Below are 19,351 nucleotides of genomic sequence, written 5' to 3'. Positions count from 1 at the left end.
TAGGATCCAGGTGGTGACAAGGTGAGCATTGCAGGTCAAATGGGTTTGCTTGAGTTGCTTCACAATTTCCAGCATGGTAACGTTGTGATCACATTAGAGCAGCGAAAGTATGAGAGTGTTCTTCTTGGTAGACTTCTATTCTGGATTTGGGATCCAAGCATATTTGGTTGGACACTCTTCACTTGTTGTAGGATCCTTTGCATGCATCAAGGTTCCAATTTGGGTTCACTGGGAAGTATTGTTGTGTGTACATGGTGTGGATTACGTGCAGTTTCTCTTTTGATCTGCATGTACATAATTTATTTCAAATGCGCAGTTTCAGTACATGGAGATTTTAGAGATGGGTTGTTGTTTATTTCTGTGCAATTGTGCTTATGTTGGTGTTACATTTGTATTTCAGCGTGGGACTGTAATGTGCCCATTTTTGTGAGCATCAGAGTTTGGGGGATTTGCCTATTATTTTGACTCTCGTAGGTTAGTAAGGTGGATTAGCAGGTCTAGTGTGGTAGTTTTGGAGTTCATTAAGTGGTCCTTGTAAGTGTTTATCTCACCAAATCTTTCCTTTCTTCCGAGGCATTGATATTCACAGGTTTCTAGTTCTGTTTTGAGGGACTTACTATTATAGTAAGTTAGTGGGTGTTAAAGAGGGTCACTTACCATTTTTAGTAACGCATCCAGATTGACAATGGGAGTAATGGGTTAGCCAGTGATGAAGTCAGAATCATTAAATAATGGTTATTAATAGAGTTATGACATTTAATTATTATTAATGTGTTATTTTAATAAAAATTAATTATTTTAAAGGAACGTTAAATTGAATGCGAATTTATAATTAAAGGGGGTTTAATATCAAGTCAAATTATAAAGTGAGCATTTAATGATTATAAAGACAATTATAAAGTCCATATGAGGAATAATATGAGGTACCAATTTCAAGGGAGATCATATAAAATTATTATTAAAAGAACCTAAAAGTGGACTTAGATGACATTGAGGAGTTTTAGGTTATAAAAGGACTCAAAAAGAAAATGCTTTTTCATGGTGCATGTTATTTGATTTGTGCTTTTTATAGGAGAGCTGAGTATAGATATAGATAAGGGTTTCAGTGCATTTTCTACGGTGAAGAATAAAACTCTACATTGTTTATGCAATTTTGAGGTTGTGGGAGACCAACCGAACTATTGCCATAGTGTGGGCTTCATTCAAAAGTCCATTTAGAGCTTACGAGTGAATAATCAACACAGGGTTTGAAGGATTGGAAGGTACATCTACAAAAGACCAGGAGATTCATTGGGTACCATTATAACTTAGGAAATCAAGCATTAAATTGGCAGATTATATAGATCTACAGCAGGAACGTGTTAAACTAGTAGATTACATACATTGTAGAGTGGAGACCATCATTTGTAGCAGGTGTTTACATACCAAGAATTACATGCTATATCTAACTCTTTGGAGTGAGAATTATCAATAAAATACTTCATTATGTTGCTGCCATAATTTCTAGTTTGCGAGTGTTTGTTAAAATGTCAATGGTGATATAGATGCATATTCATCATCAATTCATTAAAATTCTTGCATTATTATATATCAGTTTGGTACTTGCATTGGATAAATCATTGCATAGCTGGCATAATTGCTGATTACTTGGCAATTTGCAACTAATCGTAGAGCTTCTTACCCAGGCGAGTATTTGGCAGAAAAAAACGTGACTTGGCCAGGGCAAAACATCACCGCTTTTTTTTGTGTTTACTGGCAGATTAATCGGCGAGTTTTTAACCACGGCTCGGCCACAAGAACAGACCACCGATAAAGGCAAAAAACATCATTTTTCCTATACCAATTTGTGTATCAGCATTTGGGGGCTTGAGGAGTGGAGAGAAAAAGGGTTCCAAGGCATTCTTAGGTGATACATCCACTTCAAGACACAGGACGAGTAAGTAGGGATGCTGATCAAGGAGGCACAGCCACGGACTTCACAATCACGCCCGCTCCTAGTGCGGGGCACCTCTTCGAGGCCTAAACCCCTCTCTTTTCTGCTAGTAGAGTTGGGAAGAGGAAGATGTGATTGTATTGATGTATTTAGTATTTACTTCTAGTTTGATAGAAACTGTTTACTATTTTGCTTCCCACCATCAGCATTCCGCATGAGAATGTGATTTTGTACCCACTATGAATTTGTATATATATCAACTCTACTTGTTTCTTTTGTGTTCTCTTTAATTAACTCATTTGATGCATGTTATCATTGAATTTTGCAAAAAAAAAAAGTATTTTTAATTAAATTTGAGCTGTTTTTTAGGTTCCCAAGTTTTTTTGAAAAATTGGCTGATTTTTCCCCAAATAAACATTTTGGGGTTTGGCGAGTTGTTGCCGAGTGAGAATTTTCCAACTATGCATCATTGTAAGCCAATTGTCTTGCCCTTTACTTGCCATTTCAGTTTTTCAACAATCTTATCACATTCTAATATCACTGTAATCGTGAGTTTAAATGTCAAGAGCTCTCTCTCTCATATTAGTTGGCATGCCAAATGTTTATATTAATGTCTAGCTGCTGTAAATGCATATTTAAATTGTGTGGCTCATCTATATGCATTCAAAAGACAAAAAGAATTGCATTAGCATTATGGTTCTTGGACTAGACATCTTAGTAACCATTTAATATTATTCAAAGCATGTTTGACATTATTTCTAGCTATCGGACTGAAACATTGAAACAGCAAATAAAAAGGTTGTATGCAAAGTGTTTAACAATATTCTTTGAGCCTCTAATCAGCATTTTGAGGATAGAATTGGCAAGGGATGTTAATAATGTTGTTATCTATCATGTTCATCACAATCCCCTAGTAGTACATGCAAGGGAATACGTCGCAGAGAATGTATTATATCTGTAGGTTGGTTGGTTAGAGTAATGGTTATATTATAGAGTAAAAAATTGTTTTTCCAATTAATCATGTTTGAAGTTTCTTGAGCTGTTTGCAAATGATTGTGAAGTGTGTTGATTATCATGCATGGTTGTGTAGTGTTGCATTGGAATCAAAATCATTATGAATTGCAATTTTCTGTTCATGTAAATGCAAGCGCATGCTTTGCGTGATGCTTATTATGTGAGAATGGTATAGATACTGACTTGAGTAAAGTGTATATGGACCTTCATGTAGTGTGCTCAATGTAAAATCATATGTTTATATCATGCATAACAGCTGTATTATTGCCTATCTCTGTGATCGTGGTGAGAAGGACATGTTTTCCTTGTGTTGCTCTTGCTTGTGTTGTGTTAAAACCATGTATTCCTTTATGTTTTGGCATTCATTCAGTATTGTAGAGGTGTTTCTACTTTGAACCATAGTTACAAGACTCAGACTCGGCATCTGGGCACAATAAGTACTCAGCAAATTGAAAACCCAAGAAATTCAAATATTTTTAAGGATTTAAAACTTTTTTAATGCATCATTTAGTGAATTAACATAAAAAATACAATCATTGAAATAAATAGAAGCTACTTTGCAAACATGCACAAGCTTGCATTGATCACATAAGTATCAATGCAAATTTCTAAAGAAAATTAGTTAAACTAATATTATAGAAGATAGATTATTTATCATCTTCATGTTGAGTGTTGTGTTCATATTGAAGATTGTTGGTGGTATCTCACTCTTCCTTGAAGTGGACTACAAGGTTGCTCCCTCGAAGTGCCATAATGTTATCAAGCGTTTACAAAAAAATCATATTATATTCTTCTACCATGTAAGTTATTTCAGAATTGCTTTGCTTAAAAAAATTTCCTTAGTAGATTAGAAAGATCATTATGAATTTTTGGAATGATATCATCAACTAAATAATTGCACAAATGTCATTATCTTTTAACTTTGTCAAATGGCTAGTTTAATAGACATTTGTTTTTTCAATCTTCTACAAACCTTAGAACTGTTCTTCTATTGTTTTGGAGATGTCCAACTCTTTAAAAGGAAAGCATTTTTTTGTTGCAATGCTTTCAAATTTGATAATGGTGTTTTAATTTTTTATACCTAGTTCCGGGACTTTGTGATATGACATTATTTTTTTGGCAAAATTTTTAGTGAAATCCTAATTGTAATCTGCTTTATAGACAAATTATTATGTTTTATACCTACTACATGTAAAACATTTTTTAATACTCCATACTAATTGCCTTATTGGAAATCACCATTGCAAGTTTTTGGAACTCGATATTGCAATACAATCCAAAAGGCCAATGAAAAATTTTTAAAATATATATTTTTTACTTTATGGCCTAGTTGGCCATGGAAACTTGGCTACAAGACCCTCCAAATCAGGAGAGTCCATGGACTCTGTGAGTCCTCTAGGACTCGACAGAGTCATAGTCTAGAGGCAAAAAAACTTTGGAGCCCTGACTTGGCTCAAGACTCTGCGAGTCTTGAAACACTGCTTTGAACACATCACTTCTATGTTATCTTTTGGTTTCTAGGTGCACACCATGTCACTTTGGATGTAAATTCCCTAACTACACATATGGTTGGCACAATGTAGTAGTGGGAAGAGTTTGGCTAGTGCTTCAATGCCTATATCATAGTAACATGGGGACGCATCTCCCCACCCTTTTTGCCCCACGTCCTGAAGACTTGGACACACTAGCGCCACCACATTCTGCCACCTCCGTCAAGGATGGGGGGTGTCCTGATGTTGAATATTTGGTGATTTGACTATTTGTGTTCAATGTTTGATGTTCCAATTCAATCCAATGTTCAAGTATTTACTCTTCTACATCTTTATATCTTATATTGCAATACATCTTTTTATAACTAGCATTTAAAGTACCATATGTATATATATCATCCCCTCCCGTCCCTCGCCATCCCCGCACCGCCCCCAAAATAAGCTCTCTCTGTCCCCCCGTCCTAGAAACTTGTCCCCCCCTTCCATCGTCCCCCTGTCCCCCAGGGTGGTGTAACTATGATATATATAGATATATATAATTGAACTCCTTGTTGGAGGTCAGTCTTGTGTTTGCAGTAGTCCTGCCTAGTGGTTTTGAGATGCCCCTAGCTCTAGTTTGGAAGAGGATGCAATTCTAGCCAATAGAATTGGTTACCCTAAGAGTGTTCTTGTAGCAAGTGTCTGATGTTGACCATGGTGATGGTTTATCATCACCATGTCACTCATATATTCTTGATCAACCTGTAACTTAATCCTTGTCGGTCATAGTTGATCTTAAGTAAATGGCCTTTGATCTTGTCTTGCTCTTATGTTTGGCATGCAACTGGCAATTGTGTGGCCTTCTAGTGAAATTTCTTGGGGTTGTTGAGCCCCCCTTAGCGTGAGTGCTCCTAGTTGTAAGAAATATTTCCCTTTATTCATACCTCTATGAAACATAAGTGTCCCTGCTATCTCGAAGAAAGGCAAGTGTGCCAACAAATCCTTATTGTTCTTTAGTAATGATTATGAAATGAGACTATTTTTTGGTAAAGGGGGGGTTGTACTCTAAAGGAGTACGATGGTTCTTTTTAATCTTCTAAGATGATCTTCTTCCCTAACCCTTGTGTTATAGTCATAAAGTTGTGAGCCTTGGTCTAGGAAAGACCATAGATGGCTCAGTTTTGTGTTCTTGTGGCCCCATGGTGAGGCAAGGTTCTTGAATCTTGTGTTGTTCTTGATCCCATGGGTGGCCCAATGGAGTTCCTAGCATCGGTAGTGGATCCCGGTATGGTAAATCGATGTTGTTGTAGTTGTATTAAACAAAGGAGATGAACGAAATCAATGTTTTTGTAGTTGTATTAAACAAATGAGATGAAAGCTACTTATATAGATTTACAAAGATGATGTTTCTAAAAGAAACAATCGTGAACTAAAGACGAAAATAGAAACTACTTATATTAACTAAAGACTAACTAAGATGATCATGAAAGAAACATTATAATATTCTAATACCCTCCCTTAATGGTCATTGTCTAATTGTTGTCTTTTGGTCACAAATTCTTCAATGTGTCAATGACCAAGAAGCCAAACTCCGTTCATAAAAGATCAAAAAGGGGTGTCCCCTTCTTTAGAATGTTTTGCAACAAGAAACAAGAGTCTGCCACAAACTCTATCATTGAGATAAGTCTGCCACTAACCCTCTCAGAATCAAATAAACATTTAACCAGAAATCATCACAAAATATCCAACCTAGTGTTGGATAACGAAGTTGCTCTTCCCTAGAGATTGAGACAAACGTTGAGAACAGCTAGCACGATGTTGAGCAAACCCTCCAAACTTTGCAGGTGAACATTATGCTTCAAAACAAAATGCAAAAGGCCAAGATTTTTTAGGAGAAAAATCGATGAAAACCCAACACAATTTTTGAGGTGAAAAATCAATCAAAACCAAACATAATCCGAGACAAGAATAATGGAATACTAAACTTCTTTTTTGAGGAAAAAAGGTAAACCCCAAAAGATAATTTTTGAGGAAAAAAATATAAACTCACAAAGGAATCCCACGCAACTTTGCGAATTACAAAATCAGAAATTTTTTAAGGGAAAAATTATATAAACCCATAAGAAAAAATTAAGAAAACCCATCAGAAATTTTTAAGGGTGGCAAAACACAAGACTTCAAATGTTAAACCAACCCATGCAACAAACACGCAAGTACACACAACCCTTAAAAATCATAGGCTTTTGCTGCAACCAAGAAATCGCAGGATCAAAACCCTTAACCAAGCTTGCTCTAATACCATGTTATGGCAAATCGATGTTGTTGTAGTTGTATTAAACAAAGGAAATTAAAGTTCCTTATATAGATATACAAAGACAAACAATCATGAACTAAAGACAAAAATAGAAACTACTTATATTAACTAAACACTAACTAAGATGACCATTAAACAGACATTATCATATTCTAATAGATCCCATATTGGACCATGAGAGATGTTACTCTAGTGGACCACCCAATGGGTACTTGTTTTTTGTTGTTTTGGTGTTTGGTGAGTTGCGCATTTGATTTGGGTGAGCTTAGTGGTTGTTCCAGTGTGTTGATGTGTTATTGAATCTGTTGGTTCCCAAAATCACAGATTGGAAATCCAAGAGCCTACCACTTCTCCGGTAGGATCTCTCAATCAAATTTTGGCCAACGAACGGAAATCGCTTAGATTCCCTTGCACTTCGGGCTCCGCGACACCTAGGCGGGTAGACTTTCACCTTGAACACTGACTACTCAATTCAAAGGTTTTCTATAGCGAATTTAAACTTTGCGAGTTGCTCGGTTGGCAAGGTACTTGAACTCGATCAGAATGAAACTGGATGTTGAGTATTTGGATAAAATTTTAATAACAATGAATTTGATTTTTTGTAAGAAGGATATTTTAAATTTTTTGACTTTAATAACAAAAGACCAGTGCTTTGTTAATCCGGGCGATAGAGTCAACTTCGGTGAACTTTCACATACAACTTCATAATGTTCAATGCACTTATACTGCCAACAATTTTAATAATCCAGATGCGACAAACTAATTGTAATGCAATCTTAAATTAGTCCAGATTGAATTTTAACTCCGCTGAGAAGGAGACAAATTGGACAGAGGTACGGAAACAACTTAACATTTCACAACACCTATGATGATCAAATCTAAAATGCTAATTGACCATGTCCACTTATCTGATATCAAAATCATATACATAATTCTAAAATATAATTACGAAGGACGATTCGCTTGTAATTTAAATCTCCATACCATTAATGATAAACAAAGAACGTTTTTTTTTTATTATTAAAATAAAATAATTTTATAATAATAAAATAATGAAATTTCATTATAAAGTCATATTGAGCCCTTATTCCTCCTTACAAAAATATATAAATATAAAAATGCTTCTTCTCAATATCTGAATGGATGTTCAAATATGTCTTTTTATTTTCCTTTGAGTATCTCCCTATTTATATTATAATGAGATAGGGATGTAACTTTTCAAAGTGAAAAGTCATATTATTAAAAATAATTGAAAATAAATGGTTGCGCCCTTTTAATAATAATTCTCCTTAAATTAACCGCACCTTTTATATCTTTCCCGTCAATTTCTTGAGTTTAGTTTAGAGGGCTACTTTTTAAATAAATTATACAATGATCTCTAATCATAGTCGAATCTTTTATCATGTTATTTTAATATAACTCCATCTTCTATAGTATGAGGAATTTATTTTTTCTGCGGCTCTGTTCATTCTCCTACACAGGCCTGAAAAGATCGATTCCTTCCTGTATAGTCCTTCGACTGGAAAATTATTCCATTCGTATACTCTTCGCATACCATTATTCGCATTGTGCATACTCGGTGACGTTTGACATGTTTGATGTGTATCGAATTTGTGAGACTTTCTTCAATGACTACTCCTTGTCAGGTTTCTTGCGTAGATGTTGTCCTCTTACTGATGCCGTTGAGTGGGCGAAAATCATTCTGCAAGCAACTCCCGACCTAAAGTATTCACTACGCATATGAGATAATATTATAATGGGTCCTTTTGTATAGAATCTACGGTGGCTTCTCTTCATATCATGGCTATATGCTTATTGCAGGTGCTGACATCTTTTATATAATCTTTAACAAAGACTCCTAATGACATATTCAAATACTTATAAGCCAGCAGTCACCTCCTGATATATTTGTATTTATGTTGTCTTCTTTATGCGATAGCCCTGGAACATATTTGCTGCATCAATGACACTTCAGTTTTATCTTTTCTAAGGTATTTTTTTCACTATCAGAATTATTCACTATGCAATATGATCTCCTATTTACTTGTTGGATGCATATATATTTCAATGACAATGACTTTCATGTCATTGTGTAGATATTGTGACTTTAGATTAGTTTGCTGCTTGAATAACATGGCAACCACTGTCTGCTACTTTCAACATGCTGTGGATAGATGGGTATCATGTGCTCTGTGATGTTTTTGCCATATACATACCAATTGCAGGGTCGTACATCTACAAGAAAAGTAGTCTATGACAGAGACTGTTACAAAAGTTTTGATATGAATCTGAAATACTCCAATAAGAGGGTCATCCATGCTGTTTGAGTTCTCAGATTATTGGTATAAGCGGCTCCTTCATAAATCTTTTATTTGTTGTAGCAAATCCCTTCAAATCTGAAAGCTCCCCAATATGTCTCTCAAAGATGGATTACTTGTTCTTCATCACCATTAACTACAAGGTCTTGATGAGAAATAAAAAACTAAATAAGTGAAAAGTGAATGTACACATGGAGGCCTAAAATTTAGGCTCCATCAGTGGCTCTCATTGGGGACATATGCCCCTTGTGGGCATAATGAGATTCCAGCTATCTCTGGAGGAGCAGACCAAGCATCCATGCTTAATATGATGCATGGTGAAATTTGGGTGGCCCCCGGCCCCCCAAAAGTGAACACCAACTCTTCCCTCTATCAAACACATAGTTTTGATTATGTAACACCTTCTTTCTTTTGATCATTGCATGCTGCTCCTTAGTAGAATCTGATCCATTAGCAAATGTTAGAAAACATTCATCATTCGTATAAATAATACATATTGCTTTTACTTCACCACTGCATTCTTTGACATCCGTCCCATGTTTAGCCTTTAAGGAATCATCAAGTGCCTTGTAGTCCTTACTGAATAGATGATCTTTACGCATTTGATTAGTCATACCAATATCTAGATCAACTTTCTTTGCTTGATTGTCCCTTTGCACACAATTTGACGTCTCTTCACAAAACGAATTTGAAGATGACTTGCATTCAAGAAATGTTACCTCTCCCTCGTTAAGAACCCCATCAAATATAACACTTGGAAAATTTTCAGAACTATCCTTCAACATATTTTCCTCATCATGCTTGGCTGATTCCACATCATCTTCATATGTTTGAGATGACCCTTGCTTATAGGATGAACTAGTGGATGTCTCACTCTCTGACTATTCAACTTCAAAATTAGGACTACTATCTTCATCATGATGCTGATGTGCTTGATCGCCCAAGAGATCTTCTTCAAACAATGGATTTGAGAACATGGTGAACTCAGGCATATCTCCTTCTGCTTGCTCCTCAAACAAAGGGTTTACGAACATAGAGAATTCAGGCATGGCTTCAGAAGAGCTTTCACCTGGATCATCAAGTGTTTCATCAAATAGTGTACTAACTTCATCGCTTTGAGAATCATAATTTGCTTGACCAGCAAGGGCGATATCTTCATCAGCAATATACTCTAAAACTTCTTCCTGTTCATACATTGTGTGCAATTCTATTTCATCTTCATAATATGATTCTTCAGAATGATCACTTCTTTCATCCAATACCTCCTTAGAATGCACTGATTGATCAACTTGCTCACCATGGTGATTTGAGAAAAAAATTGGACCATTTTTCTCAACATGCTTCTGATATTCTAAATCTAACAAGGCTGAAATCTCCTCCACACTAAGAGAATCCTCTTTCTCATTTTCACATTCACCGTCATCTACAGGCATATATGTATCATCATGGGCTGATTCTCCTTCAGAATTTTCAAAATTTTCATCTCCATTTGAATTTGAAACTTCATTTGACTCATATGTTATTTCAGTCTTACATTCATTCTCCTCTGCAACTAGTTCATTATCCATAAGTTCGAGAAAGTTAAGAAATTGATGATCATATAAGAGGCCTAATTCACGCATCCTATAGAGAAGATCAGATGATGGAGGTTTGTAGTCTGAAGGTATTTCTTGATAAGCATTAAACATTCTCATAAAGAATTCTATTGCAGATTCATTTTCTTGCTTTTCTAAATTCAAATATGCATCCGAAGGAGATATATAACTCAGACTTTCATCCAATATTTGGAAAAGAAGTATTAGATCAGGATCTTTTGGCGAAATTCCCAACTCACTAAACTTTCTTATCAATTCCTTGCGTGGAGGCATGATGTTTGAAGGTACTTCCCGAAAAATATCCACCATCCTTGTAAACAAATGTACCGATGTCTTGCCTTCATATCTTTCCAGATTGAAAAATGCATCTAAGGGGTGTATGTATTCTTCCTCCATGGTGTAACATAGATCCACCTCCTGATCATCGTATACTTTCTCCATGTTAGGTAATCAAATCATTTCCTTCTGAGTCCTTTCCCTTAGCAAAGTTACCAACTGAAACTTTATTAAATAGAGTCGCCACCTCTTTTGAGGAATGTATTAATTTTCCGAGTTCTCACATCCAACAGAGTACACTTCCAAACAAACTGATACAACTTCTTTTTGATATTAATCTACGAACTTAGAAATTCTAGGTAACTTCGCAATATGTATTGCAAGCAACTTCCCAGGTGGAGTCGCCAATCTGTTGGTTCCCAAAACTGCAGATTGGAAATCCAAGAGCCTACCACTTCTCCGGTAGGATCTCTCAATCAAATTTTGGCCAACGAATGGAAATGGCTTAGATTCCCCTGCACTTCGAGCTCCGCGACACCCAGGCGGGTAGACCTTCACCTTGAACATTGACTACTCGATTCAAAGGTTTTCTATAGCGAATTTAAACTTTGCGAGTTCCTCGACTAGCAAGATCCTTGAACTCGATTAGAATGAAACTGGATGCTAAGTATTTGGATAAAAATTTAATAACAATGAATTTGATTTTTTGTAAGACGGATATTTTAAATTTTCTAACTTTAATAACAAAAGACCAATGCTTTGTTAATCCAGGCGATAGAGTCAACTTCGGTGAACTTTCACATACAACTTCATAATGTTCAATGCACTTATACTGCCAACAAATTTTATAATCCAGATGCGACAAACCAATTGTAATGCAATCTTAAATTAGTCCAGATTGAATTTTAACTCCGCTGAGAAAGAGACAAACTGGACAGAGGTACGGAAACAATTTAATATTTCACAACGCCTATGACGATCAAATCTAAAATGCTAATTGGTCATATCCACTTATCTGATATCAAAATCATATACAGAATTCTAAAATATAATTACGAAGGACGATTCGCTTGTAGTTTAAATCTCCATACCATTAACGATAAACAAAGAACATTTTTTTATTATTATTAAAATAAAATAATTTTATAATAATAAAATAATGAAATTTCATTATAAAGTCATATTGAGCCCTTATTCCTCCTTACAAAAATATATAAATATAAAAATGCTTCTTCTCAATATGTAAATGGATGTTTGAATATGTCTTTTTATTTTCCTTTGAGTATCTCCCTATTTATATTATAATGAGATAGGGATGTGACTTTTCAAAGTGAAAAGTCATATTATTAAAAATAATTGAAAATAAATGGTTGCGCCCTTTTGATAATAATTCTCCTTAAATTAACCGCACCTTTTATATCTTTCCCGTCAATTTCTTGAGTTTAGTTTAGAGGGCTCCTTTTTAAATAAATTATACGATGATCTCTAATCATAGTCAAATCTTTTATCATGTTATTTTAATATAACTCCATCTTCTATAGTATGAGGAATTTAATTTTTCTGTGGCTCTGTTCATTCTCCTACACGGGCGTGAAAAGATCGATTCCTTCCTGTATAGTGCTTCGACTGGAGAATTATTCCATTCGTATACTCTTTGCATACCATTATTCACATTGTGCATACTCGGTGATGTTTGACATGTTTGATGTGTATCGAATTTGTGAGACTTTCTTCAATGACTACTCCTTGTCAGGTTTCTTGCGTAGATGTTGTCCTCTTACTGATGCCGCTGAGTGGGCGAAAATCATTCTGCAAGCAGCTCCCAACCCAAAGTATTCACTATGCATATGAGATAATATTATAATGGGTCCTTTTGTATAGAATCTACAGTGGCTTCTCTTCATATCGTGGCTATATGCTTATTGCAGGTGCTGACGTCTTTTATATAATCTCTAACAAAGACTCCTAATGACATATTCAAATACTTATAAGCCGGCAGTCACCTCCTGATTTATCTGTATTTATGTTGTCTTCTTTATGCGATAGCCTTGGAACATATTTGCTGCATCAATGACACTTCAATTTTATCTTTTCTAAGGTATTATTTTCACTATCAGAATTTATTCACTATACAATATGATCTCCTGTTTACTTGCTGGATGCATATATATTTCAATGACAATGACTTTCATGTCATTGTGTAGATATTGTGACTTTAGATTAGTTTGCTGCTTGAATAACATAGCAACCACTGTCTGCTACTTTCAAAATGCTGTGGATAGACGGGTATCATGTGCTCTGTGATGTTTTTGCCATATACATACCAATTGCAGGGTCATACATCTGCCAAAAAAGTAGTCTATGACAGGGACTGTTACAAAAGTTTTGATATAAATCTGAAATACTCCGATAAGAGTGTCATCCACACTGTTTGAGTTCTCAGATTATTGGTATAAGTGGCTCCTTCATAAATCTTTTATTTGTTGTAGCAAATCCCTTCAAATCTGAAAGCTCCCCAATATGCCTCTCAAAGATGGATTACTTGTTCTTCATCACCATTAACTACAAGGTCTTGATGAGAAATAAAAAACTAAATAAGTGAAAAGTGAATGTACACATGGAGGCCTAAAATTTAGGCTCCATCAGAATCGAGCTTTGTTTGTACCCTATTCTTGGTTGCAGCTTCCAAGAGTAAGCCTACTTTTGGTGGGGAGGATGTAGTGCCTCTTCTGTTTGCAGCTTTGTGATGTATTTATTCTGATTTTTGCTTTGGCATCGTGCCTTTGGATGTTTCATCTGACATTTATCGTTCTTGGATTCTTATTTTAAGTTCAGCTTTCATATGTATTATGAGATTATGATGACCCGATGACGAGTTTGGTCTGCTTCATGGTGATTTCGATTGTGTTATGTCAATGAGATGCGTGCATACTTCCTTGTGCTCAGGTGTGAGAATGTATGTGTTGTGGCTGATTATTCTCTTCCAATTCACGAAATTTGATATCCCATCTAATTTGTTGGTAAATCTATTGATTTTGTTACATTGGCTAAATGAGATCTAATGATGATTTGGGCATTGTAGTGCATATTGAGATAGAATAATGTGATTCTGGATTACCTTATTTGGAGATATAAATGCTAATGTTGAAATGTGATTCTGGATTATGCAGCTAGAAGAGCGGAAGCAGCGGTTGGCCTGGATTTCTTGAAAATAGTGATTGGAGTTGGGCATTTTTGAGGAGGTCCCACTGGCTATCAGTTGGGATGGCGATGATGAGGTTGCAGGTAAGTGTCTATGGTTTCATGACAGCGTGAATTTTTTGTTCTTCTGGACACCATGGTTGTCTAAGTAAATAAATGGCTATGTATGTTGAAGTTAGGCTGATCCTGAGCTTCTACAAAGCCTTCGATGTAAATGGGCATGACCCTTTGCCACTTTCATATATCGTAAAAAAAGAATCTAACCAAAGTGAATGAAAAGCCTTTCATCGAAAAGAGAAATGAAAGACCCAATAATAAAGGCCTAATGGTTAATCAGAAGTTAGATCTCTATCACTCTTATCATAACCTTCTCAACTTGCACGGTCAAGTGACTAATAGTTCTCCCTCTTCACGTCCAGTCACACAAGTTCCCTCTCACCAACTTTCTCTCCATTTTGGTCAAAATTCTTTGTTGAATAAAATGCACGTCGTAAATATTCAACATCTCGACAAGAAAACAATGAAGAAAAATTCCCCACAAATAATCTGATTAGCATTGAAATAAATTCTTTAAGTACATTACATAGAAAATCTTAAAAGCTTGAGAACTTGAATGTCATCTTTTTTACCATTTCTTTTTCAGACCCATGCCGAAACAAGTTTCCTTATTTCAAACAGAAAACAATTTTGTTTACAAATATTTGGCGCATTTCAAGCTATTTTTCAAACCTGCCCAATTTAGGAATTGCAGCAACTAATTCAGCAAACTTGATATACTTGGCCTCAACACACCTTGATGAACTTAAGTAAGATTCCTCTGCACTGGCATTCCGGGTCCAGTAATTCTTTGCATGGTAAACTCTGCCATTTGGTTGCTCTCTCTTGCAGGACTCATGTGGTAATGTCTGTGTAGCCAATTCCTCTTCTTTATCTTCAGACATCTCCATGATTATTGAGGTTTCACTTTTCAACCTCGAACCAAATTTTAGCCAATTGTCACCAGCCACGGTCTGTCCATGCCCACTCTCCGTGTCCTCACACACTGCCTTTTCTCTTAAAGATTCCCTCCTTGGCTTTTGAACAGAATGCCGTGCCGTGAAATCTCCAATTCTGCTAGGTTTGGGCTGAGTAAATTCTACTTCCTTTTCAAAATCAAAATATCTCCCCATGGTTCTTTTTGCCCCTGAGAAAGATGAAAATGATCTTCCCCTTCTATTGGATCCAAGCTGTCGAAATCCCATCTCCCCTGTTCCTGTTTTGTCAAAACTGCCCATAGATTGCCTCTTTGATCTTGAACCCCACTGAGATGGCGTTGATCCCTCAACTCTGCCAGTTTTTGGATTCCTGGAGACTCGCCTGCCCTCATTCTCATTGAAAAATCTTTCTCTCGATTTGTGACTGGAATAAGCATCTGTCAACTCGCCCGTCCTAATAGATTTGGATTGTCTGAAAACCTTCTCACCATCATCATTATGCCACCTGGAATAACTCTTGCTTGAATTCGACAACTCTTCCCTAGAACCACGCACAAACTGCCTCTTTGATCCCATGGAACCTCTAACCCTGCCAGGTTTTGGGTACCTCGACTCTCTCCACTCATTTTCCTCGTCAGAAGAATCTTCTCCTGACTTGGGATCAGAAAAATTATCCATGGAATCTACCATACTAAGGAATCTGGATCTTCTGAAAGCTTCCTTATCGTTGTCATAAAACTGCCCGGATCGCTTCCCAGTCAACAACTCTTCTTCAAACCTCATACCAGCTGTCATCTCCTTGTCGATAATATTATCCAAATCAATTTCATCCTCAATCAAACTCTTCGGTATGGTACTGTTCTTCCTAATCTTCCGTTCCGTTTCCTCTTCATCACTATAGCTCCCTAACCTTTCAAACTCCCTGTTCTTTCTCCAATTCGACTTTGATTTGGAGCTGCTGAATCCAGTATCCTCTTCCTTGTTATGACTTTTAACGCTACCAAAAGGTCGATTCCCATACCACTCCTCATCCAATTCTTCTTCTTCACTAGATGTTCCTACTCTTTTAAATCTTCTACTACTTCCACTCGAAAAACTCTTCCTGAATAAAACTGATCCATTATTGCCCAAACTATTGTCCATAGCGTCTTGGCCATCCAAAGCCCGCTCCTCGGTAAATATCCTTGCCGCATTAAATCCCCTAGGGAAAGCTCTCCTACACATAACCGATGCTCTCTTGCCCAAACTATCCATAAGAGTGTCCCCATCATCCAAATCATCAGCCTTCATAAGTATTTCCAATCCATTAAATCTACTTATACTACAAAAACCTCTCTTGAATCCAACCGACCCAACTCTCCCTGAACCATCTTTTACAGTGTACTTCCTTTGTACTTTGTCCCCATTTAATGCATCCCTCGTCTTGCTAGAGTCAGTAGGCGGAGGAACAGTAGTTAAGGGCCCATCGTTTTCATTCCATAAATCAACAGCACCCATCTTTAGAAATTTATCGGAGGGCACGTTATTTTGATCCTTGCAACCTTCTTTGGCAGAGATTTTACTTCTCTTAACAGAATTGGAGTTATTAATATTGCTCTCGGCAAGTAACTTACCCTTTTTAAGTTTATTTATAGCTCTCTTCTCCTCCAGTCTTCTCTGTTGCCATTTGTTCAACGCCCCACCAGAGCTCCCCATGTAGCGAGTGTCCTCCCATCTCCCCAGTTTAGCAGAGAAAGTTGAGGAAACGGAACATAGGAAATCAAACCTACATGCGTTGAAGATAGTGGTATCTGAGAGACAGATTCTGCGTAAATGTAATGACAATACGCGTCCTACCATTGCAAATTTATGAGCTCTGTAGTCTGCCAAAGGACTGGATTGGCTTCCTCAGCCGAGTTGGCCAGAGGTTTAAGCCCTGTGTTTAGGGTATTTGTAAATCTTCAATTCCGAATGTGGCCGTCGAGATGTATATATTTTTTATATTGACAATATTTTCATTTCTTAATATTTTAAACATATGTACTTAGGAAACATTTTATAAAGCATAATAAAGCATAATGTGTCTTCCGTAGGGGGAGACACTAGATGAAATAAGTTTAAAACATGATATATCTTAAAAATGAAATTCAAATCATCATGGTAGCATCAATAATATAGGTAAGTTTATAAAATTCCTCATTGTAAACTTCTTACACTTACAGTAAACTATGTTCTACATTAGAACCAATTTTATAACATCATTTGATTTCACATCCAAATATGCATTCAATTATATTGAAATTTTAAAAATATTGATAATTTTGGTTTATAATAGCCATTATATGTCGAATATTTTGGACAATCTTGCCTTTACAATTCACTCCTTCTAAACTCTAATTTTAAAAGAGATCTAAAGTCTTCAACAATCAAGACATAAGTATAGTATACTAATTATTCCAAAATGTGTTGATTGTGATCCTCCATGTTCATATCACCATCACCTACAAATACGTTGAGTTAGTTAAGATAGTTAAATGCACATAAGTTTCAAATAAAAGAATCATGATTGGTTGAAGTTTATTTTATTTTTTTCTTACCATAGTCACTTTGCATTTTGTTGATTTCTTACATTGATTGATTAAGATCAATAGAAAATAGTTGACTATATTTTTGAGTGTTTTGTTGATCATCTAAATCTACAAAACTAAAAATTAATTTAATATATGTTCTAAATGTATACAATTAATTTATAAGTTAATTATTCAAAAGTATTGAATTCTTTATCATAATTTTATTACCTTTTCTAACATGCATTGCCTCAATTGTTCATGTCTTCTTAGAATCATCAAAAATAGAATTAAAAGAAAAATAATAAAGTAAATTAATAGTAAATAGCTTACCACTTGTAACTTCAATCCCATATGTTGTTGTTTGGTTTGGATCAAGGGAGAAAGGTAATAGACGTCCTCGAGCACTTTCTTGATCAATCAAATCTACAATTACATATGTTTAACATAATAAATTGAAAGAAAAAAAGTATTTTATGTAAATTACTAAAATAATTTTGAATAATGACATATTTTAACATAAGAAGTAGAAATAAGAAGTATCAATCATGTAGATACTAAAATAATTTTGAATAAATGAACTCACCTTGTTTCCTTATAGTCTCTCTTTCTTCTTGTATTGCTCTGCCTGAGCGATTAGTAACCTTCTTTTTCTTTTTTTTCCTACACCTTATAGATGGGAATTGAAACTTTTCATGTTCCTCGAGTTTTTCCTTTAAGTTTCTAGATACAACATTGGGTCTCTGATGAGTAGAATGACTTTTATGCATTTTGCTAGGACTAAACCATGGTGCTATTCATTTCAAAGACATGTTGTCTGAACCAAGGAGTGATTTAAATTTGGAACATGAATCAATAAATGCATGGATATCCTTTACAAATATCTCAACACATTGACTACAAATATTTTTTTCATCTTCGCTAGTAGGTAAATTTTGGAGTAATGAGTTTAAAGAGTCAATGGATTTCTGAAACTTATCATTGGTACTATTAGATGATTCCCAACCATCTACAATATGAATAACAAAGATTAAGAAAGAACATTATATATATATATATATATATATCATTATAAAATGATATTCTTAAAACTTGCCAATTTTATGAACTTCCCCATCAATTTCTAGGGCGCGCACATACACACACACACACAGATATATATATATATATATATATATATATATATATATATATATATGTCATTATAAAATGATATTCTTAAAACTTGCCAATTTTATGAACTTCCCCATCAATTTCTAGCACATCTTGATCTTCTAAATGTATACAGTCATCTACAATTGAAATATGAACTAGTTAATTTGTTTAGAGCCATAAAATAATTGAATATTTAAATATAAATATCTTATTATAATTACCAGTGACATTAATTCCATGACTTGAACTCTCTCTAACTTTGTTATTATCATCAACCAATGGAGTAGAAGCTTCTGCAATTTGGAAAAAATAATAATTTAGTTAGCATTGGGAAACAATAATAATACATACATATGTATGTATGTATTAAACCTAAATTTTAAATGACACTTACCAACAACATGATCGTGCTCATTTGTTGTCTTCTTCTTTAGAATATCTATGATCTTCAACACATGTTTGCACTTGTTTCGTCTATTTGCCCACTCACAATCACATGCATGCAAATTTAGCCCAAATTTTCTTACAAAGTACCATTTTGTTGGATTTTTTTGAC

The 19,351-nt window shown here is 35.2% G+C and overlaps 1 protein-coding gene across 1 annotated transcript in view; it reads right to left on the bottom strand.

The window, feature by feature from the left end:
- Nucleotides 1-17,030, bottom strand: part of LOC149543394 (uncharacterized) — an 89,286-nt gene extending 72,256 nt beyond the window's left edge. Inside the window, exon 1 of the mRNA XM_089795798.1 lies at nt 14,850-17,030. Coding sequence (XP_089651924.1) covers nt 14,850-16,933 — 2,084 coding nt within the window. The 5' untranslated portion in view covers nt 16,934-17,030. The remainder of the gene's footprint in view (nt 1-14,849) is intronic.
- Nucleotides 17,031-19,351: the final 2,321 nt, after the last annotated feature.

This window comes from Cupressus sempervirens, chromosome 8 (assembly GCF_028749045.1).
Source record: "Cupressus sempervirens isolate cs-2001-9-10 chromosome 8, ASM2874904v1, whole genome shotgun sequence".
In the NCBI taxonomy this organism is placed as follows: Eukaryota; Viridiplantae; Streptophyta; class Pinopsida; order Cupressales; family Cupressaceae; genus Cupressus; species Cupressus sempervirens.
This window is presented reverse-complemented; position numbering and strand designations above follow the sequence as displayed.